General features: G+C 46.4%; 1 protein-coding gene across 7 annotated transcripts; it reads right to left on the bottom strand.

Moving 5' to 3' along the window:
* Positions 1–607: 607 nt before the first annotated feature.
* On the bottom strand, positions 608–16,818 carry arid1aa (AT rich interactive domain 1Aa (SWI-like)). 7 transcript variants are annotated; one of them, XM_047340781.1, is made up of 20 exons: positions 15,595–16,818; positions 12,930–13,151; positions 12,237–12,836; positions 12,024–12,119; positions 11,026–11,266; positions 10,085–10,174; positions 9,821–9,991; positions 8,900–9,305; positions 8,601–8,746; positions 8,422–8,507; positions 8,070–8,279; positions 7,762–7,966; positions 7,449–7,593; positions 7,135–7,304; positions 6,832–7,012; positions 5,814–5,939; positions 5,150–5,243; positions 4,114–4,954; positions 3,865–3,995; positions 608–3,770 (listed from the first exon to the last, which is right to left on the bottom strand). In XM_047340781.1, exons 1-20 carry the CDS (start codon positions 16,498–16,500, stop codon positions 1,884–1,886), a joined length of 6,954 nt encoding a protein of 2,317 aa, XP_047196737.1. In that variant the 5' UTR covers positions 16,501–16,818; the 3' UTR covers positions 608–1,883. The 7 variants fall into 7 exon arrangements, with proteins under 7 accessions (XP_047196737.1, XP_047196738.1, XP_047196739.1 ...); XM_047340782.1 differs by having other exon boundaries at positions 7,135–7,298; XM_047340783.1 differs by having other exon boundaries at positions 7,449–7,575.
* Between the last annotated feature and the right edge of the window lie 3,949 nt (positions 16,819–20,767).

The raw sequence follows: 20,767 nt of genomic DNA, 5'->3' as shown, positions 1-20,767 counted from the left end.
CAGTGTTTATGTCCAGCAGGTGGCGCTGCAGTCCGTCTCATGGACTGGCTTTCAATCTGTACAAAGACGTCCATTCAAAAATGTATATTGTTTTCTGACTGGTTCGAATTTAAGGTAAATCTACATTTTCCAGAAATGTTACTCAGTGTTTTGTTAGTTCATCTGATGCACAGTATATCAATGTCTGTTAATATGAAGTGGTTTCTCAGTAGTTCTTTTCCATTTGTCCCCTGATGAAGATATTAGCTGAAACTGTTAAGATGTGATGTTGTATGTTTGGATGAATTACTTCATACATATATAAATCTGTCCTATGTGCTGTGCTGCTGCAAGCTTTACATTACCTAGTCTGTTTTTGAAAGATATGTCACTGATGTCTGTAGTGCTTCTTGCATTTATAGTTATTTTACTACAACAGAAACTGTTACAAGGTAAATACAAACTATTATTCCATATTTACAGATGAGTCAACAAATTTCCTGAGCACTGAGGTGAAGACTCTTATTTCAGGATGTTTTTCTGATCTGTGATTTCTCATATGTTTGTTGATTTGTTTGTCCAGAAGCGATTATTATTCCAGAAGAACAAAACCATCAAACAGCTTACGAAGATTTAATGTACATTTATTCTTACCACGTGGAACATATAGTATAAAGATTTCATACTGAATAAATGATATTCGTTGAGCCAAAAAAGGGAAAGGGAGGAATTTACATGTTGTCTTAGCTACATAGTCTGAAATACAAATATGCAGAATCCATGATCGGAGAAAAGTTGTCAATGTGTACTTCATCTAGTTTATTTCTGTTGTACCAGGAGATAACAGGGTCGAGCCGTGTCTGCCGTACTACAGAGCTGTGGAGAGACCAGAGGAGTGGGTCTAAATCGGCAGGGACTGGAGGTCACGGACCAAACTCACAAGTCAGCCTCCATCCCTCACCAAAAACAAGTGTGAGAATAGTGACACAGACAGAGACAGACACAGAGAAAGGAAGTGTAATGTACAACATTATATATACACCACAGCAAAGCTGTATTTGAAGTTTAAAACCAGTCCTAAGAGGTGATTTCTTTTCATAAGGGTATTCATACAATCAAGGGATAAGAGGAGGTAAGGGTGTTGTAGGTTCTTGATACTTTGGGGAAGAAAGCCATTTTCTGTTTAACACCAAACTAAAATGACCTCAAAACTCTAGAAGAGCTGCATCGTCAGCTTCTGTGTGAAACGTGTGGTACAGAATGCTTACACTCAAGAGCAGTATGGTACAGAAAATGTCCTACAATCTACTGCACACTGCACAGGCCTCCCTGGTGAAGGTGTCTACTGACAGCACTTTGTCTGCTGCCGGGCTGACTGGTGAGAATCCAACTACAGCAACTATAACCAGTAGGCCACTTGTCAGTCTGCTTCACCTCTGAACGTCAACCAGTTAGACTCTCTGTGCCCCGAGGCGAGAGCTAGGGCACACTGTGTCTCCAAAACTCACTGTAAACGAGACAGCAACTTTGGTTACAGTTTTTGTTTTTCAGCTATTTATTTATTCATTTATTTATCTTTATTAAAAAGTTCTTTCCCCCAAGTGCAGAACAGTCTCCCAACCGCGGTGCTCTGCTCCATGTCATCCAGTTGGCATTCGTGTTGCAAGTAGTGTCCCTTTGTGGGCATCTCTCTGGTTTGTAATCCACCACAGCTCTGTGATTATCCTCCTCGAGCAAGGACGGCCTGGGGAGGGCTCAGAGAATGGAATCTGAAGGATTTTCATAAATTAAAGACAGTCACTTGAACTTTCCTTGCCCTGTTACACACACAAGCCAGGTTACCAGGGAAGAGGGGATAGGGGAGAAACCCCCCCAAAACGAGGAGCCACGGCTCCCTACAGCTGTCATGACTGGCCAATCAAAAAGAGTACATCACAGATAACATGAGAAACCAGCGAGTTCATTAGGGGAGACACTGAAAGGTCGAGGAGTCGGGACTCGTGTAGTGTGAACTCTGAATGGTTCTCCTCCACCTTGGCTAAGGCGTGCAGAGCCCGGGCAGCTCGCCGCATCATGTCCGGGCTTGTGGGTTCGAAGTGCATCCCCTGTAGGTGTAGTAGTGAGCTCTGGCTCTGCTGAAGCTGAGTGGCAGCCAGACTATCCTCCAGGAAACCCAGCAAGGTGCCCACACTACCCTTCTGAACAGCAATTGCTCGGGCTGCCATAGTATCACCCTGGGCAAGGTTGGCCAGGAGGACCACGGCCATCTCCCTGCAGACTGCAACCTTTCTGTCTCCAATCAGCCGCACCAGGTTTCCGTAGAGCTTTTCTAACCGGCTGAATGGTGGAGTAGCCAAGATGAGGTCCACATTGTTGTCTTGGATACTTAATTTGCTTAGCGTCTCCAGGACCAGTCTCTGAGGTGACAAAGCACTGTGTGGGCCCAACGTGGGGAAGGGGTCCTGGGCTTCTGCTGAGGGGCAGACAGCCCAATGGAGAAGACCATCCAATAGGGGCAAGCAGATGCTCTCGGGGTAGATGGAGAGGTCCAGCTGGCCTGAGATGTTTGCCAAAGTGACCAGCGTGTTCTCCCTCAGGAGCTCCAAACAGTCCCACCACCATTCATCCCTTTGGCCCATTCCCTCTTCTGAATCCTCGTCTTTCTCGTAAGTGAGCGGGGCCTGTTTGCGTTCAGGGTGCCTGTGGTGGAGCAGGATCAAGCGACCTAGCAGCAGCAACAGCCCTGGATGTTTGGACATCTCGTGGTCATTGCCTGGCACAAAGGAGAGACTGCGGACAATATTGGAGATGCAAACGCAACGGCGGGCTAAAGAATCCTGCCAGTTAGCCAGTGCAATGAGCGGCCCCTCGTCTTTACTGTGAGGCTCATCCTCCAAGATGGCACCAATCTGCTTCGACCGCTGGGTTAAAACAAAGCTGGAGGAGAGAAAAGGTCTGTTCATCTCCAAGAGACTTGCAGCTTCTTCCTCAACTGTCTTTGTCTCAGACTGTGTTTTCCTCTCCTCCTCACTGCTGGGTGAGGGGCTGGCCTTCTCCGAGACGGCTGCTTTCTCTGAGGAAGATGACTCTTTAGGCCTTTCTTCTTCATCTTGATGCTTCCTCTTCTCCTCCTCATTTGGTAACCAGATGTCCTGCAGCTCTTCTTCTGGAATTCGTCTCTTCAGTAAAACCTGGGGCACGGGCATTCGCACTCGAGGCTCCAAGAAGTCTTTGCGTGGTTCAAAGTGGGTCTGGATGTGGTCTGTTGAGTCCCCCCCTCCAGCACTCCAGTGAAGTAACCCACTGTCAAACTCCTGCAGTTTGCCATGATTATTGGACTGGCCAGGAGCAAACAGGTCTTTCTTTCGTACCACCTTAACGGGAAATTTGTCAAACTTGCTGGACTGTTTGGGTCTCTCGTGGGCAGGTAACGATTGGAGTGAGCTTGTCTGTTCAGATGAAGAACCCTTGCTCTTCCTCTCCTCATCTTCCGTCTTATCATCTTTACCCCGAGATTTGCTGCACTGCTCTTGCTCTTCCTCCTCTTTCACGCGAGCTGGCCCGTCCGTTTCTCGCTCCTCCTCTTCTTCTTCGTCTTCCTCGTCGTCTTGTTCCATGTCCTCAGCCCGTGGCTCCTCTTCGTCCATGCTGTCCCAATCTTGTTTCAAGGCATCAGGATCAATTAGTGTCCTCTGGCCAAGATCTCCAACCTCATACTCCCGCAGAATGCCAAAGATTTCAATGAGGCAGCGTCGGAAATACTCAACCACCAACTCCAGCATCCCAGGCAGCTGAAGAAAGAGCAGAAATAAATAAAAATATTAGACATGCTCACCATGCATATTGTAATAACATTAAAGACTCAATGTTAAAATCCAAACTCACCGTGTTTAGCTCGAAGGTGGAAATACTGCCGTCGTCATAAAGGAGAATGTTGATGGTATCTAAGGCCCACGTACTCTCAGCCAATAGACCAGACTTTAATGACATCATGACTCTCCAGGCCTCTGGCGTTCCTGTGGAGACAAGACACAAAAACAATTAGTCCTGTTTGAGCAACAACTTGACAGATGTCAATCATAAAAAATGTCAACATCAAAACATGGTTTCGCCATTTGTAATCTACAGTCATACCGATATCTTTCATGGTGAGTCTCCGACGTGGTTTCAGGACAGGATGCGTAGCTTCTATAGAGCCTGGGGGGAAAGGCATGTCTCGCCTTATTAGAGGCGATTGCACCGGAGGGGGCACTATGTGAGATGCAGGCACTGGGGGTCCAGCCTTCTGCATCTTCATTACTCCGTGCATGTATGGAGATTTACTAGGTGATGTCCTGCTCTCCATCGGGCGAGGCATGGAGGCCGGGCTGGACACCTGTGGAATGTGGTTCTGCACACCCTGAGGGGGCTGGTAGTTAGACTGTACTGAGCGAGGCATGGCTTGGCCGGGCCCTGCTGGACCATAGGGAGGCTGCCTTGGGCCCATCTGACCACCCCACTGGCCGTCATGATTCATGCGCTGTTCTGATGACATCATCTCCTCAGGGCGGGTCATGCCAGGGTAACCAGGCCCCTGGGGTGGGCCCCCGGGGCCACCTTGCCGGCTAGGGTAGTTCTGATAGTTCATGTCTCGCGGTCCTTGCCACATGCCTCCCTGAGGACCCTCTGGGCCTGACTGCATCATCTGAGGGGGCATGTTGGGCTGAGCGTTGGGCCCTGTCGCTCCCTGCATCCGTTCACGACCAAACGGGAATGGGAACTGATTGCCTGGGCCAGGTGGACGGCGATCAGGGCCAGGGAAGGGCCCACTGCCGCTGAACTGATTGTACGACTCCTGCTGTCCTGAAGAGGGTGCAGAGGAGCCTCCTTGCTGCTGCTGCTGCGGTGGTTGTTGTCCACCAGGGAAAGGCCCACTGTACTCAGTCTCATGACGTTTTGATGGAGGGTAACCGCCCTCCACAGGACGCTTGTAACTCTGAACAGAAGGCACACAGATACACAATTAATTCACAACTATTTCAGTAGAACTGTTGTAAAAAAAAAAGAAAAAAAAATCATAAAACATTTTCCTGCTCAAAAAACTAAATTCAAAATGATAGTAGCTTCATCAAAGTAGCAACACATTTTTAGCCAGTGTATAGAGAGTTAGTGTATTGCAAATGATCATTACCTGTTGTTGTGGATACATTCCAGGCTGCTGATTTGGGAAGGAGCCGCTAGGGGGCGTTCCCTGTCCAGGATACTGATTACCATAGGAATCATGCCTGCAAACATTATGTCCAGTCAGTCTCAACAAGTCAGACACACATATGCATTATGGTATATTATGATTTATAATTTATAAATGTATAATTTATGACCACAAAAACATCTAGTTGCAATGGATGCTTTTAGTTTTCAGCTTCATCCTCAATTATACTTAATCATAGACTTAGTTTTATCAATATGATTAATTTGTTAATTTAATAATGCGGTTGATGAATATAAAACACATTACAATTTCTGTTAACTGTACTATTTAAAAGTCTATTAATATATGGAAGGAACGGAATTTTAAGTACATTTCAATTAATGCAACTCTCTTTTACAAACACGACCACATTCAAAAAGCTCAAACTGTTTGTAAATATTGTAAAATTAAACTGTACAAATGGATACAAAAAAATCATATTGAAACAATAATCTCCCAGTTTCCCGAATTTCTGAAAGATTCCAACAGTTGCCCATTATTATGATTTACAAAAGCATTTTTTATTTTACTTGTGGACGGATCAGTCTGACTGTAGCTTTAAACCTGAGAATACAGGTACAGCTATACAGTAATTGGGACTGACCGTGGCTGCTGTGGTGGGAAGCGATTTGGCGAATACATCCCTGCATCGGCATTGGCAGGCATCATAGGGTTTGGCGGAGGAGCTCCCGATACCATGTTGCCCTCTGGGCCTATTCCCTGCTCGGATCTGTGAAAAAATAGACATGGCGTGTTTTTTTCCATACATGTTTTCACTCAGTCAGACAAATGATGCTACAGATTTAAAAAAAGCAATGAGATGATAATTGTTCCAATCACAGCTACATTATAAATACTTATGTTACAATTTAATCAGCCTCAGTCGGACTGCTAAAAGTCTGGCATGTCACAGTGGACAAGTGGCTCTTTGATGACTTGTTTTGAACAGTGTATGATGGTAAAATACTGACACGAGTGACTTAAAGAATTTAACAATTTACGGTGCAAAAAAAAAGGTTGAATTGTGACACTTGGAATAACATCACACAAAACTGTAATTGATAAAAACAATGGTTTTTCAGTGTCTCGAATAACCAAATTAAATCACAATCTCTCAGCTATTCTGAATTTTAATTTTAGACTCAGACTTAATTTGTAATTTATAATCTTGTTTAACACATTTTTTAGACCCACATAAATCCAATACACAACCCTTCTCCTAACGCACAAAGTATCAGTGAGCAACAAATCAAAATGAATCATGAATTAAAGATTAAGATGAATAAAAATGAAACAGCGGATTTCATGAATGACAAGTATTTCATGAACAAACAACAAAATTACACGATTCATGGTCCAACCACATCTTCACTCTCAAAAATTACAACATTTTCAGATGCGTCACTGAATTTCTGATGGCATTAAATCATTACCTCAAAGCATTGCCTAGATAAATAGGTAAAAAAAACATCTAATTTGATTTCTTATTTGTTGAAATTTTATGTCAATAATTCTACATATTTTTCTGACCTGCAGAGGAACTTTAAGGTTTGTGTGATCATAGAAACATCTCCTTGTTATCATCAGTAGTGTTAAATGACCTTCCATTCAATAACCCTTACCTCCTGTCGTAGCCTGGTCCATAAGGATACTGTTGTCTGGGCCCCATTGGCATCGAGCCCATTGCCCCAGGTGGTCCTCTGTTGAATGGAGGCTGCTGCTGTTGCTGTTGTGGTGGTTGCTGCTGCTGGTCACCCACCCCGCTGTTAGGGCCCTGGCTAGCAGGTAAAAACTGCTCCCCGACTGCAAATACATTCACAATTAGAGCCAATTTCGGAGGGATTAGCTAAGTGGGTAATTAAGGAGGCATTTTAGCTTTTAGGACAGCGTGATCTATTCGGCTGTAGACCGTTCAGTGTGCCCACCTTTCCGCATGTTACCAAAGGGGTCCTTGTTGGGTTCGTAGGTTCCCATGCGCCCCTGCATGTCTGGTGTGTTCATGCCGGACTGATAGGCTGAGTTGGGCGTCATGTTCTTCCTCGGGAAAGCGGGGTCATTTCCTTCGGAGAAGGGGTCCTGCAGGTTAACGCTGCTCCTAGAGGGGAAGCAAGGTTGAGTGGGAGGGGGAAATAGGCGCAAGCGGGAGAGATAGAAAGAAAAGCAGATGGAAATTAGTTTATCTTATTATAATTTCTTTCAGACGGTCAAATCAACTGGTAAAATCTTCAACAAGAGTCACCTGGACACGGGTGGCATCTGGGTGTGAGGGGTGGAGGCCGGGGTGGGAGGTTTTAAGTCTCCCCCCTCGGCCATGGAGCTGCTGGTGGACTGGGGTGTCTGGGGACCCTGCAGAGAGCCTGACCCAGCTGTGGAGCAGAGGGACGCTTCAGTTTGGAATAAAGGAGGAGCAGAAAGACACGGTTCGTGACTTTAATGAAACTCAAACACATTCCGTTATGTATTTTTATTGTTCAAACATAGGGGTTTCCTGAGTGAGATGTGTGCTAAAATGTGTGTTCATCTGTATAAAACAAAATTGGTATGGCTCTCACCTGGAGACGGTGGCTGGACCTTAGCAGCCTGGTTCTTTTTGTTGTCTGTAAAAATCTCAGGAGGAGGGTCCTCACCACGCTCCACTTTGCACTCAAAGGCATACAGACACTGGATGTACTGTTTCTTCAAAGAACTGGCAGCACTGCTTGACGTACCCACATTCAGGGAAGTGGCCAGATCACGCCACTTCTTATTCTTACTCACCTGAGACACACAATGAGACGTAATTAGAAAAGATAAAATAAAGACAAAGTCAAGAAATAAACATACTGGGGAATTGATTGCCGTATATATTTGCAATGCTAACCTGGGCCATGCTTCCTATTTCTTTAACCGACATATACAGACGGAAGAGGTCAAGGGGTTTGCGTCCTACAGCAGGCAGGTTGGTCATGGGCATGGCTTTCTCTTCAATGAAGGCCAAGTAACGATCAACCCAAATCTTTCTCTCGGGCTCGGGTCCTAACTCGTACAGTCGTGTTATCTTTTCGTTGGTTGTGGTGGAGGAATTGGACTTCTGTTTTGTGTAAAAGAAATGAGAAGGCAATTTTAAAGCAGAGTGGATAACAATAAAAGAGGTACCAAGACGTTGGAGGAGGTAATACTTCTTAAAAATTCTTATTCTTAAAAATAAGAAAACAATATAGTCAACAGGTTACCTTGGCTTTAGGTTCTGGCTTGGGTGTTGGAGTCCCTTCTACTTTGTTATTCATCTTATTGTTCATCTCTGGACTGGGGGCCATACCTAGACACAATGACGGGGGTTAGAAATTGCATTGAAAATGCTACATTACAAAAAGAGAACAAGGCTTGGTAAAGTAATCTCTGGGCAACTTACCACTTGAGTTATTGGCCATGTTTGGCCCCATTGGATAAGGTGATCCGCCTTGTGTGTTCATCATTCCAGGCATGTTGTTCATGGGAGGGCCATAAGGTGGTCCGGACCCCATCATGCCTGGAGCCATGTTGGGGTAACCAGGCATCCTGGATGGAGGAGAGAATATGAGAATCTAGTTTACGCAACAGTGATAGAGTATGGAACAGCCAATCTTATATTAAACCTTGAGAGAGAAGTCAGTCAGAAATATTGTGAGAGGTAAATAAACATAGGAACTAGAGGGTCCAACATAAACCCACCTGTTGTGCATGGAGTTGGTGGCCGGGTGCTGCATGGCTGCTGGGTCTTGCGGCTTTCTGTTCATGCCAGGAGGTGGACACATTCCTGAGGCTACCTGGGGTGGCAGGTTTACCATGTTGGGAGGCACGTTTGGACCCATGTTAGGGCCCATGTTTGGGCCCATGTTTGGGGCCATGTTTGGGGCCATGTTTGGGCCCATGTTGGGGGCCATGTTTGGGCCCATGTTTGGGCCCATGTTGGGTCCATAGGGCCGTGCCCCCATTTGATTCGGTGGCATCCTTCCTGGAGGTATGCCAGCATATGGTGGACCCCCACTTTGTCCTGCCATGGGGTTGATTGGACCCATGCCCGGCCCGGGGTAGTTGGCGTTGGGCATGTTGCCATAGCCAGGTTGACGGGGATAACCTAGATATGACATTACAAGAAAGAAAAAACTGTTAACATAATCACTTGGTTCTAGCAACACACAGAAGTTTATTTGTGTTCAACGTGACATGAAAGTGACTTGTTAAAGCTATGACAAAATATTTTCCTACAGAGCTTTTTCCCTACAGTGAGTTAGCAGAGAGAGCTATGCACCCTGAGCAACAAGCCTTCGTCACAGTCTCGGCTCCACTGACAGGAGGCACTGCTACGTCAGCTGACTCTCTGCCTCACAGCTATAAATAGCCACAACAGAGTCAGAGGGAGGGACCAGCGGTAGCATGGTATTCCTACTGGGCACAGACATATACTCCAAGGGTTTGTTCAAAGGTAAATGTGGATCTTAGGAAGCTTTACAAACTTAGTATATTAAGTGGAAAACTTTTGTAAATCACCAAAAACATCATGTCTCCAGAAAACAATTCATCTTTTCACAGCAGCGTAGCAGAAATTGAAAACAAGTCCCGTCTTTACAGCGATGATTCAGAAGTACACACCTTGGGGGCCGTACTGTCCCCCCTGCTGCCCGTAGCCACCCATAGAGTTGTTCTGCTGATATGGGGCCATCCCAGGATGAACCTGTCCCCCTGAGGACTGCCTCGGCGACAGTGCAGAGGCTGACGTGGGGGAGCCATATGGGGGCATCTGAGGGTTTCTCTGCATAAACCCTGAAAGAGGGAACGTGAGGGGGACGGTGAAGCCACAGCCATTTCTACTGACATTTAAATCTCTGTGACCACTTTGCATTCATATGAGTATACCTCTGTCCTGGGTCATAGGAGACTGGCTCATTGCCGGATGTAGGCTCCCGTCTGACTGCACACTTGACGGCCTGGGAGGCATCTGGGTCACTGAGAAATAATATTTAACTTAAGTTAATGGGAGCTCGAAAAGGGTTAAAGTACTGAGTTTTAGGCCAACATGGGTTTTCAGTAACCAACTCTGTTACGAAACAAAGGCAGATTTCCATTTATAAGCAATAAAAAATGACAAATGAGCAGTTATCAATAAAGATGTATCAGCCAAAAGACCATCTATAAGCAACCTGGAAGATTAGATTATATATCATATTCTGAATAAGATGTTAGCTGGTATTACTCGATTTGCATTTGACAGAAGAATTTCACAATAGTGGGTATCAGTTTTGTGAGTGGACAATAGCACCTTTCTGTCTAATAAGTGAGGATACGACAGCTTCAAACTTCTGCAAACTTTTTTGAGAGATGTATTCACAGCAGCAGGACAAGTAGCACAAATATGGTAGTGGTTAGCATTTGGTTTTTTTGGTCAAACTAATCTGAGCTGTCACTCTTCTCCCATTCTCAAAGCTAATTTAACATCTTTAACACTGCCATAGCAACTGGATCAGTCCTTGCAAATGTATGTTTTGTGAATGAGGCCTGTCCCCTGACTAAAATGTGACTGAGCAATCCAAAAATATCAGACTTGAGTTTGGAGGAATGGTGTCATTATGTGTGGCGCTACTACATCTGTGTTTAATATTTTGAGATCTTCAGTAATGTGTAACAGTACAAGACCTCTCCTTAAATATATGGATGAAATTCAAGAACTTGATAGAATGTATGTGGCTATGAAGTGCATTTCCCCTTGAAATGCAAACCAAAACCATCACCATCTGAGAAATCTCAGAAGTCCACGACTGATCATATGCCTCCTCTCATTGTGTGAGGGATCGGCCCACCTGGCATGTTGGCGGGTGACAGCGGTCCTGTGCGGGGCGTGCTGGCACCGGCAGGGGAGCCAGCTGGGGAAGGTGAAGGCCCTCGGATGCCTGGCAGGTGGGGAGACGTGTGAGGGGAGAAGGGCGACTGAGCCGGGTTGCTCTGCTCGCCCTGGCTGCTCGACACACCTGACGTGCTCACGACGGGACTCAGGGCGCCCTCTGTACCTGTCGGCAGGTCGTCGATGGATCCCGACAGGTCCTGAAAACACAGAGAGGACAAGCAGAGGTGGGGTCAACAAATGTGGTATAACAGAGAAGGTTTGAAAACAATTTAAATATTAATTATAGATTCAGAGGATGCAGCTTATGCATTTTAACACACTGTTTTTAGATTAATCACAACTATTATTAGTAAGGTAATGTGTATTGCATAGATTTGCTGGAATTAGCTTCGTTTTAAAGATTCAAGTGACACAAATACACAGACCCAGAGGCCTTTGTCCTTATTTATCCCTTTCAAAGAAAAAACATGAGTGTACATTAGTGCAGCGGGTTGTCATGGTAACCAAGGTTTGTAGGATGCGAGCTGAGTCAGCTTGTAGCAGCAGCCTCGCCATGTGATTTAATACACAAACAAACGCCTGCATTCATCTAAGATCTACTCATTTACACAGCACCTTTCGCCACACGCATCACTCACACAGCTGCCTCTCGACAACATGCAGCCGCACACAACATCTAAAACCATCAGGGGACGGTCAGCGCCGCAGCCGCGATTCAAGCTAAATGAACGCTTTCAGAGCATGAACAGCTGGTATTCAACCTAACACAAAGGGAGTTTTTAAATGTAACAGGCATCACATATTTTGGATAAGAAGTCAAATGAATATGTCCTGTGTCATGAAAACTACATGACACAAATAGAAAGTCTAACAAGGGGGGTAGTGAAAAGCAAAAGCACGGAGTGAAAGGGGATTTTTTTTTTTGTTCTAGCACTGGTAACAAGCATAACTGACCGGGAGACTGGAGGGGCGGCCTTGACTGTCCTCTGGGCCAGATTTAGGCTGAGTGGATGGAGGGGCGTTGGACTGAAATGAATCCTGGGATACCTCCTAAAAGACAACATAACATGTACGTAAGCGTACTGCCTGAGATACAGAGAGGCCTGCGTGTACACACAGAGAAAGACAATTGTGTAAGATGAATATGATCCAGCTCTGGGGTAGTACCTGCTGTTGTGGAGGAGGAAACCGCTGATAAGGTGACTGTTGTGCTTGCTGCTGCGGGTTCTGAGGGTACGCTGCAGGCTGGCCCTGTGGGTGTTGGCTGTGTCCCGGTGGCTGCTGTGGAGGCTGAGACTGTGCCTGCTGTTGCTGCGAGGGAGGCTGCTGAGGCCCCTGTGTGGATCCCGGGTAGCTGGACTGGCCCTGTGATCCAGGTGGAGCCTGGGAACTTGGCTGCTGCTGGGTCTGACTAGGAGGACCCTGCTGCTGGGTGTAGGGAGACTGGCCAGACGGTGGTGCTGAAGCCTGAGCGTACGGTGGCTGAGACTGTGGGGGCCCTTGGGACGGGCCTGGCAGTGGCCCCTGGGGCTGTTGGGGCATGTGGGGCTGCTGATACGGCGGTCCTCCCTGGGTATGAGGAGCAGAAGTTGGCGCAGGGTGGGGTTGCCCTTGGTAAGGTGTCTGGCCACCTGGTGTTCCCGGAGGGGTCTGCGAGTAGGGGGTCTGCTGCTGGCTTGGATGAGGAGGCTGGCCGGGCTGGCCGTAGTATGGTGCCTGGCCCTGAGCGCCATAGCCTCCTGGTCCCTGCTGTCCATATGATCCCATCTAAACAGAGAACACAAACATATAAGATTTAAACACTGATATATAAAATAACACACAAGCTTATTTCTGACTGAGAGAATTTATGTTAAATACCTGTGGACCATATGGCATGGTGCCCATGCCTCCAGGTGAACGTCCTTGCATTCCCACAGGGTATCTCTGGGGACCTGCAGGGCCATAACCCTGGCCTGGGTAACCAGGCCCCTGTTGTGGACCCGTAGGAGGCCCCTGTGGCGACTGCTGAGCGTATGGACTACCGGCTCCGTATAGTTGGCCTCTCATCTTTCCCATTGGGTCCATGGGACCAGGTGGCTGCTTAAGGGAAGAACAAGAGGAGATGAATTAAGTTAACAATCAAACACTGGGGGAGAAGTCTAAATATCAAGTGCTACAATTTACATGCAGCCTCTCTCACTCTTATAACCATGAATTATATCTCAGTATATTCTTCAAAGTTCATAAAATATTTGGCTGCTGTGTGTATGTTGAAGAATTAAATGTGTAAAAACAAACTTTAGTGAATGAGGAAACTGTGCCTTTTTTTCACCTTATTTCCCACGGTCATTACCCTGATTTTTTTTCACCTCACTTTGCCATAGTTGCGGAAGTCAACAGAGCTATATATATCTACTTTCAAATGGAGGGCAGCCTGCCCAATCTTAAACATATCCCAGCTGTGCTCCTGTTTTGAGCCTGGTCCAAGTAGCTTTTTCCCCAGAGAAGGCAGTTTGGCTCTGGATGAATGACATCAGAGATGAAGGAACCACTTTCACAACAACCGGAGAGTGAAAAATGTACATGAGCATACTTGCTCTGTGACCCAACGGTTAGTATAAACACTGCTGAAAAAAATGGGTGCTGTGTCTAATTCATCAGTGTCTTGAACTTGCTGCTACACTAGAACCTTACATTTCGGATCCAATTATCACCTCGCCTCCACCAAAACTACCTGACACTAAAAAATATGACATTAATGATAATTTCAGCAACAACAACACCTAGTAACAAATACCCTCAAGAGAATTTCCACAGGTGCACTTTGGGTGAGAGGAGGCTCCTCGGTGTCACAACAGCCTTTTACAAATAGAATGCAAAATGCCTTATGTGACATTTTCCAGATCCAAGATAATGAAGTGAAATAAATAGGAGCAGCACATGGCTAATCTGCATAAGACAGAGAGGAAACTCCCTTGGTGGGTGAGAGATGGTGGACTGCCTTCTGATTGGCTTGGGGGGGAGGATTGGGGGGGAATTCTTTGCAGTCACAGTCAAACTTGTGTGGCATGCCAGGCACAAGATGTGTGTGTGTGTTGCAGGCACACACACACACACACATCTTTACGGCAAGAGTACAAATTTTGCATTTGGACTCCATGCTACACGTTACGGTGCGGAAAAAAGACAAAGACATCTATTAGTCAATGATTTGTTTATAAGGGCCTTATCAAGGATAACAAATCAGGTTGTATGTAAATCAATAACAAGAAAACTAAATGGAACAGCAGATGATGTCATAAGCCATTATGTTGTACACATTGAATGACTGTAGTCGTGTTATTGCATCTGTTTATTTGTGTGGCACAAAAGAAAACAAGACACTACACATCACAAAAAAATTATGCAGGCTGCATCTGTCGTGTGTGCACATATTTCAAACCTCGAGCTGAGGATAGGCCAAATAATAGCATTTATATTATTCTAGGAAAATAGAATAAAATAAATAAAAACCCATGCATCATCCTTATCCCAGCTGCAGCATGTTTTATTCAGCGGTGTAAAGAGGAGCTGTGAGAGGGAGGGGAGCAGCCATACCTCCGCTGACCCTGTGATGAGTTAATGCTGCTTGCTCTTATCACCAACTGTTGCCTCGCATCACATGTAATTATAAATGGCCATGAGCAGCGGATGAGGAGCCAATCAGATTTCAGCTAGCATGTCAACCCAAGACCAACTATCTCCTGGCTTTGACAGCAGGATTTTACCTCCACAATTCAAATCCCAGTGCAAACTGCAATCTGCAGGCTGCAGCCTCTCGCTCGTGTGGGGCCGAGCAGGCTGCACACGGGCAGCGTGCACAGGGAAGCCCGGCGGCCTCTCGACACAGTGGGGACGTGTTTGGTGGAAAAGATCACGAACATGACAGTATTTTACACTATTGCGTCTTTACATTTGAGGTATTTAAAGTGGACCTGCACGGGGCGTTTAAACACACGGTGAGAGGCTGATCCGACACGCAGCAGTCATGCCCACAAAATTACAGCTTATCCGGCGTGAAAACAACACAAATGCGAGCCTCGATCCTAATGTAATATGTAAGGGAACACGGTGTCCCGTGTACACACGAGTCGGTTCAACACATTCATAAACACGACGGACTTTAAATTCAACGTGTTAATAAGACGTGGTGAAGCTGTAGCAGGAAAAAAAAAAAACGAGCCGTAGCTGCTCGGCGAGTAATTTTCGCCCCTTTTCAAAGTCGGGCCTTGTTGGCTCCGGAACGTCCTTACATCGATTCAACTACTTATATCCGACTCAAGCGGCCATATTGTGCCGCTGTTTCCATTTAAACGGGTTAACAACAATTATTTAACGGTCTGAAGTAAAGGGGGAAAAACACACACACCAGAGGCAGCCATTTTAGAGTCTTTGCGAACTAGTACCAGACAATGGCTGGCCTGCTACGTTGTGAACGAGCTAGGAGGAGGGAAGGCAGACGTGCTAAAGCTCACACCGTGTTCTTGTAATAATGGGACTTTACCTGGCTCCTAGCTAGCGGCTGCCCGGCACTTCCCGGGCTCATGGGCGACGGGTGATGGCTTCTTTGTTGCCAGCCCGGGTTGCTCCCTCCATACTGACCGCTGCTGCCCATGTCTGCTGGTCCCTTGCTAGCTCCGTCCTGGCTAGTGTAGTCGCCGGACGGGTAGTTTGGATATCCCCGCGTCGAGCTCGGGGAGGTCAGGAGCTTGTTGAGTGTCGGCGTGGACGTGGGCTGAGGGTTCCCAATGTTATATCTCTGGTTACTGTAAGATCCAGCCATCGCCGTGGGTCCTCCCGCCGGTGGCTGCTGCTTAGCTGGCTGCCCACCAGCTGTCGGCGCCTGGGTGCTGCGCGGGGAGTTCATGGCGTACGCTTGGCCGGGATAGGGAGTCCTGTTCGGGAATGGGTTGTAGTTGTTGAACTGGTGGTTCGAAAAGCCATGTTCGTGGGAATTGGGTTGATACGGATCCATCATGTTGCTCGACTGCACGACCGGACCCGCAGCAGCTGCCATGCCAGGGCTTTGTTGTCCGCCATGTTGATGAAAAGGGGTCCGACCGTAGTGCTGACTGTATCCGTACGAAGGTGGAGGGAAAGCGGTTCCGTGGTGATGCACCAAGCCGGGATGGTTGTTTCCCTCCGGTCCAACAGAGTCATTCTGATTATTATTGTTAGCCCTGGGCGGGTTCCCATTCCCGTTCTTCATCTCAGGTTCCCCTCCTCCCCCTGCATTTCCACCCTCGGCCCCGTCCTGCAGCTCCCCCCGGCCCGGCGATCCGCTGTCCAAGCCCGGCTGCTTTTTGTCCGACTGCTTCTCCCCCGGTACCGACTCCTCCTTGGGGTCCCGATCCGGCTTTTTGAGTTCGGAAGGCGGGCTAGTGTTAAGAGTGGCGACCTGAGCGGCCATGATATACACCCCCCACCACCGCTCTCTCCCTCTCTCTCAGTCACAATCACAAGCTCGCATTGAATATAAATAATTGTTTAGAACCATTTATCCTTGTGCCGATTCATTCCCACCCCTCACACCGGACCGAATCCGGCGGCCATCCCCGCGGTTCCGGCTCCGCAAACGGGTCAGAGAGATGATGGAGGCTCCATGCAATGCGTGAGACAGCGGCAGAAATTGTTGTGGGAGTTGTGTTACTGAGCCCGGGCAGAGGCAGCGAGAAAACCCAACCAACACGAGGCTCGGCTACATACAGCCATTTTACCCAGCCGCACGGTCTCCTGCAAAACCCGGACTGGATCATCTCCCTCTCTCCAAGGAGGAGTGGGATCTTCACATTGTCTCCCCCACCCCCCTTCACTTGTGTGGAATATTTCCTCCACATGAAGACAGTGTAGTGTTCACACAACTCACTCATGTTGTGTTACAACTATGAAAAGGAGCTATGCTCTTCAGAATTAAACACACACACACACACACACACACACACACGAGAGGCTTTGTTTTAGGCCCTGTGAGGAATATGCATGTGCACGATGAATTGCATGTATGCAGGAGGGGAAACTGATTCATTTATGAAATATATGATTTTTCTAATGTGTGTGTGTGTGTGTGCTTGTACGGGTGTGCACGCCACGGTTGCACAAGAAAGCCGCTGCAAGCTGGGACTTCAAATGGACTGGATGGTGGAAACTATTTGCCATGACTCCATTTAGCCTGGCTTGTAATGTAGTTGTGGTTCTCATTAGTGTAAAACAAAAAGTGGTATTTGCCCTGAGTATGAATCTATATTCATTCTATGTGTACTTGGTTCTTTCCCACCAGTAACTGTGAGGCGTATTGAGGCGAGTGAAGGCAGCACACACAGCTTTTTCCAGAGCAGAAGGAGGAAGCCTTGCAGCAAACGAGAGACTACCAATGCACATTCTCTCTTATTCCCTCCCCTGCCTGCTCTGCTCTCTTCTCCTCTACCACCCCCTCCTCTCCTTCTTCCTCTCCTCTCCTCTCCCCTTCCTCTGCTCTGCTCTCCTCTCTCTCCTCTCCTCTACTCTCTGTCCTCTCCTCCTCTCCTCTGTCTGTCTCTCACTCCAAGCAGAAACACTCTTCTTGCTGTGTGTGGGGGGATGGGCGCACAGGCTCCAGCTCCCTCTCCCTCCCTCTCTCGCGCTCTCTCTCTCTCTCTCACCCCACTAACATTGAACTACGCCGTGCAGAAGAAAAAAAACAGACCTTATCTAGCAGACAGAGGATGCATGAACAGTTTCAAAGTCTCCCAACAATTAGAAAAAATGGGGCATTTGCCCCCCCACCTCCATTCTCAGTCAAATGAAGCAGACATTTTTGGCATCAACAGAACGCATAGGGTGTGTGCACAGCATTGAGCAGGGGTGGGATGGTAATGAGAAGTGTGTGCGTGTGTGTGTGCGTTTGTGTGTGTGTGGATGTTCTTTTTTAAAAATAAGGAAATACAAAGGCATGGCACGGTTTATGAGGCGTTTAATTGTTGGATTTTGGAATTGAAAAGACTTCAGGTTTGGGGTGTGTAAGTAGGACGAGATAGCCTTTCGGTTTCTCTCTCCGCACACACACTTACGCACACACACACACACACACACACAAGTTTGCCCAGCTATCCTTGCAAGGACCTCTGCATCGACTTTCATTCATTGTGTGTAGTCTAACCAAAACCATATCTCTGACCTTAACTATGACCAACTCTTGTCTAACACTAACATTAACCTAACCACCATTCACACCTTAAAACCCTGACCTTAACTAGTACCTCCGAAATTAAGTAGTCTCATTAGGACATGGTATGGTCCCCATAAGGTACACTGGTCCTAACGTGGTTAGTGTTTATGCTGGAGAGGCAACAAAAACGAGTACACAGAGAGAGAGAGAGATGGTTTCTGCTCTCTCTCTCTCTCTCGCACATGCAAAGACACTCACACACACTCAGTCTCTGCTCTCTCTCTCTCTCTCTCACACACACACACACACACATACACGCACACACATTCTCAGTCTCTGCTCTCTCTCACACACACGCACACACACACACACGCACACGCACACACACACACACACACTCTCTCAGTCTCTGCTCTCTCTCTCACATGCACACACACACACAGTCTCTGCTCTCTCTCTCACATGCACGCACACATCTACCTCTAGGGGGCTTACAGTGGGGGAGAGGCAGGAAGTAGCAGTGAGGAGGCACATACTTGATCACATGTACAAACATCGCAACACAATTTAACATTGTGCCTGACACACCCCCCTAATGCAGGAGAGAGAGAGAGAGAGCTGTCCACATGTCATTTCCCAGCAGCCCCTCCGCACCACACAGGGTTAATGTGATTTCCCACTTCAGCGCGAGCTCGCAAAGTGGATCACGCTTTATTTCAGTCGGACTACAACCCCGCACGAGGAGCGCGTGCACACACACACACACACACACACACACGAAGCCCTTTGCTTGAAATGGGTGTTTTTAAAGAGTGAATTCAGATGGGAGTGTTAGATGTGGAGCTGGATAACACGGTGGCTACACCACAACGTCCACAGTGACAGGATTCACCTCCTGTGTGTGAGAGCAGAGTTTCAGCAGCTTGTATAAAGACAGAGGCTCCTCCATCCCAGGGACCAGACACAGGGCCAGTTGTGCAGAAACACAGATTTAATGTGGCTTCCTCTCCCCGCCTGACTTCATTTTTCTGCTCCGGCCTCTGACAAAAGCTGGAGCGGATCTTAAGAGGATCCGGGAGAAGGATTTGCAAGCACACGCGCCACCTGCTGTACCAAAAAGATAAAACCCAACTCACAGGGACTCGCTCTTGGCCAACGTCATTAACTTGAGATGTGTTTATAACGTTTTTGTCTTATCTCGTCTTCGACAAAAAATGGTCCACAGACGTTTTTTAATTTGTATTTATTTAACTAGCTTTATTTTAAACTCATAAGTCCATATCGGTATAATGTAATTATGTATCTGTTATTAAGTAGTCCATAATTATTTTAGATTAAAGGGACAACACTTTTTTCCATTTTACAATACATGTTGCACAATGTTCACTGAACAGTAAGCCCTGTAATATGGAAGATTAAAGGTTCAGTGTGTAGAATTTAGTGACATCTAGTGGTGAAGCTGCATGTTGCAGCTGATACCCCTCACCTCACCCTCCTCTTCCAAACATAAAAGATAACCTGTGGTAGCCTTCAGTTGTCCTAACAACTCAAAAGGTGTTTAGTCTCTCCAGTCTGGGCTACTGTAAACAACATGGCGGCCTTCGTAGAGAGGACCAGCTACAGATGTAAATATAAAGTATTTAAAGGGCCCACGAAAACAAGTCGTACAATTTAGGTGTGTAAACACTAGCAAAAACATCAATAGAATTATTGTATACTCAATTTCTGCCAATAGATCCCTTTCACCTAAATCTTACACACTGAACCTTCAAGCTATGCTTAAAGTATTACTGTAGTCTACACTTGATATAAGACTATGTACTGTTTAAAGACAGGTTTTTTTCCCGATCTGAGATTGTGGGCCTCCCCCCAAACAAAGCTTGGGAAAAAGTGTGTCCCACCTTATTTAGTTTCACTCAATTCATGGATTACTATAGGATACTGATTGTTTTTTGATCCCATTGGCAGTCAAACTTAACCTATACACAAGACACATCACAATGTATTCTGCAACATAAAATATGTATTATTAGTGTTAATATTTATCCATTCACCACACACGATCCAGTTGCACTTGGATCTCTCAGGCACTGGCAGTTGTCAGTCCCATTACATTCCACAGCTTATATAAAAGCAAAACGCTGTTCTCTGGATCTTCCTGTCAGACCATCGTCTGCACTAATACATGCACATGACAGGAGCTTACACGTGAACAAAGTCCAAGTCCTCTGTTTAATCTTTGCAATTAGGTTCATCACCATATTATACACACACGTATAAAAATCTGAAGAAAATAGTAATATTAATGTGAATTTCTTATTTTCTGGTAATTCATGTCCTTACATTTGTTGCACTCACTTTGTTTGTAAATGAATATCACTATATAGACCTGCTCCACTCCCCATGCTTACCATTTGAAATTTACCTGCAAGTCTTTAAAAATATCAGGCCCTTGAATATCTAATGTACTCTGAGAAAGGAAGAAAAAATATTGCTTTTACATTTGATATATATTTATATAAACAAGCAGGCA

Source organism: Hippoglossus stenolepis, chromosome 8, assembly GCF_022539355.2.
Source record: "Hippoglossus stenolepis isolate QCI-W04-F060 chromosome 8, HSTE1.2, whole genome shotgun sequence".
NCBI classification, from domain to species: Eukaryota; Metazoa; Chordata; class Actinopteri; order Pleuronectiformes; family Pleuronectidae; genus Hippoglossus; species Hippoglossus stenolepis.
This window is presented reverse-complemented; position numbering and strand designations above follow the sequence as displayed.

Coding starts and splice junctions, on each gene's coding strand:
- arid1aa (XM_047340781.1), bottom strand. CDS start 16,500: ATGGCCGCTCAGGTCGCCACTCTTAACACTAGCCCGCCTTCCGAACTC. Junction 11,267..12,023: donor GCCGCCCCTCCAGTCTCCCG/GTCAGTTATGCT, acceptor CTGTGTTTTCAG/GACCTGTCGGGATCCATCGA. Junction 10,175..11,025: donor GTCACCCGCCAACATGCCAG/GTGGGCCGATCC, acceptor ATTATTTCTCAG/TGACCCAGATGCCTCCCAGG.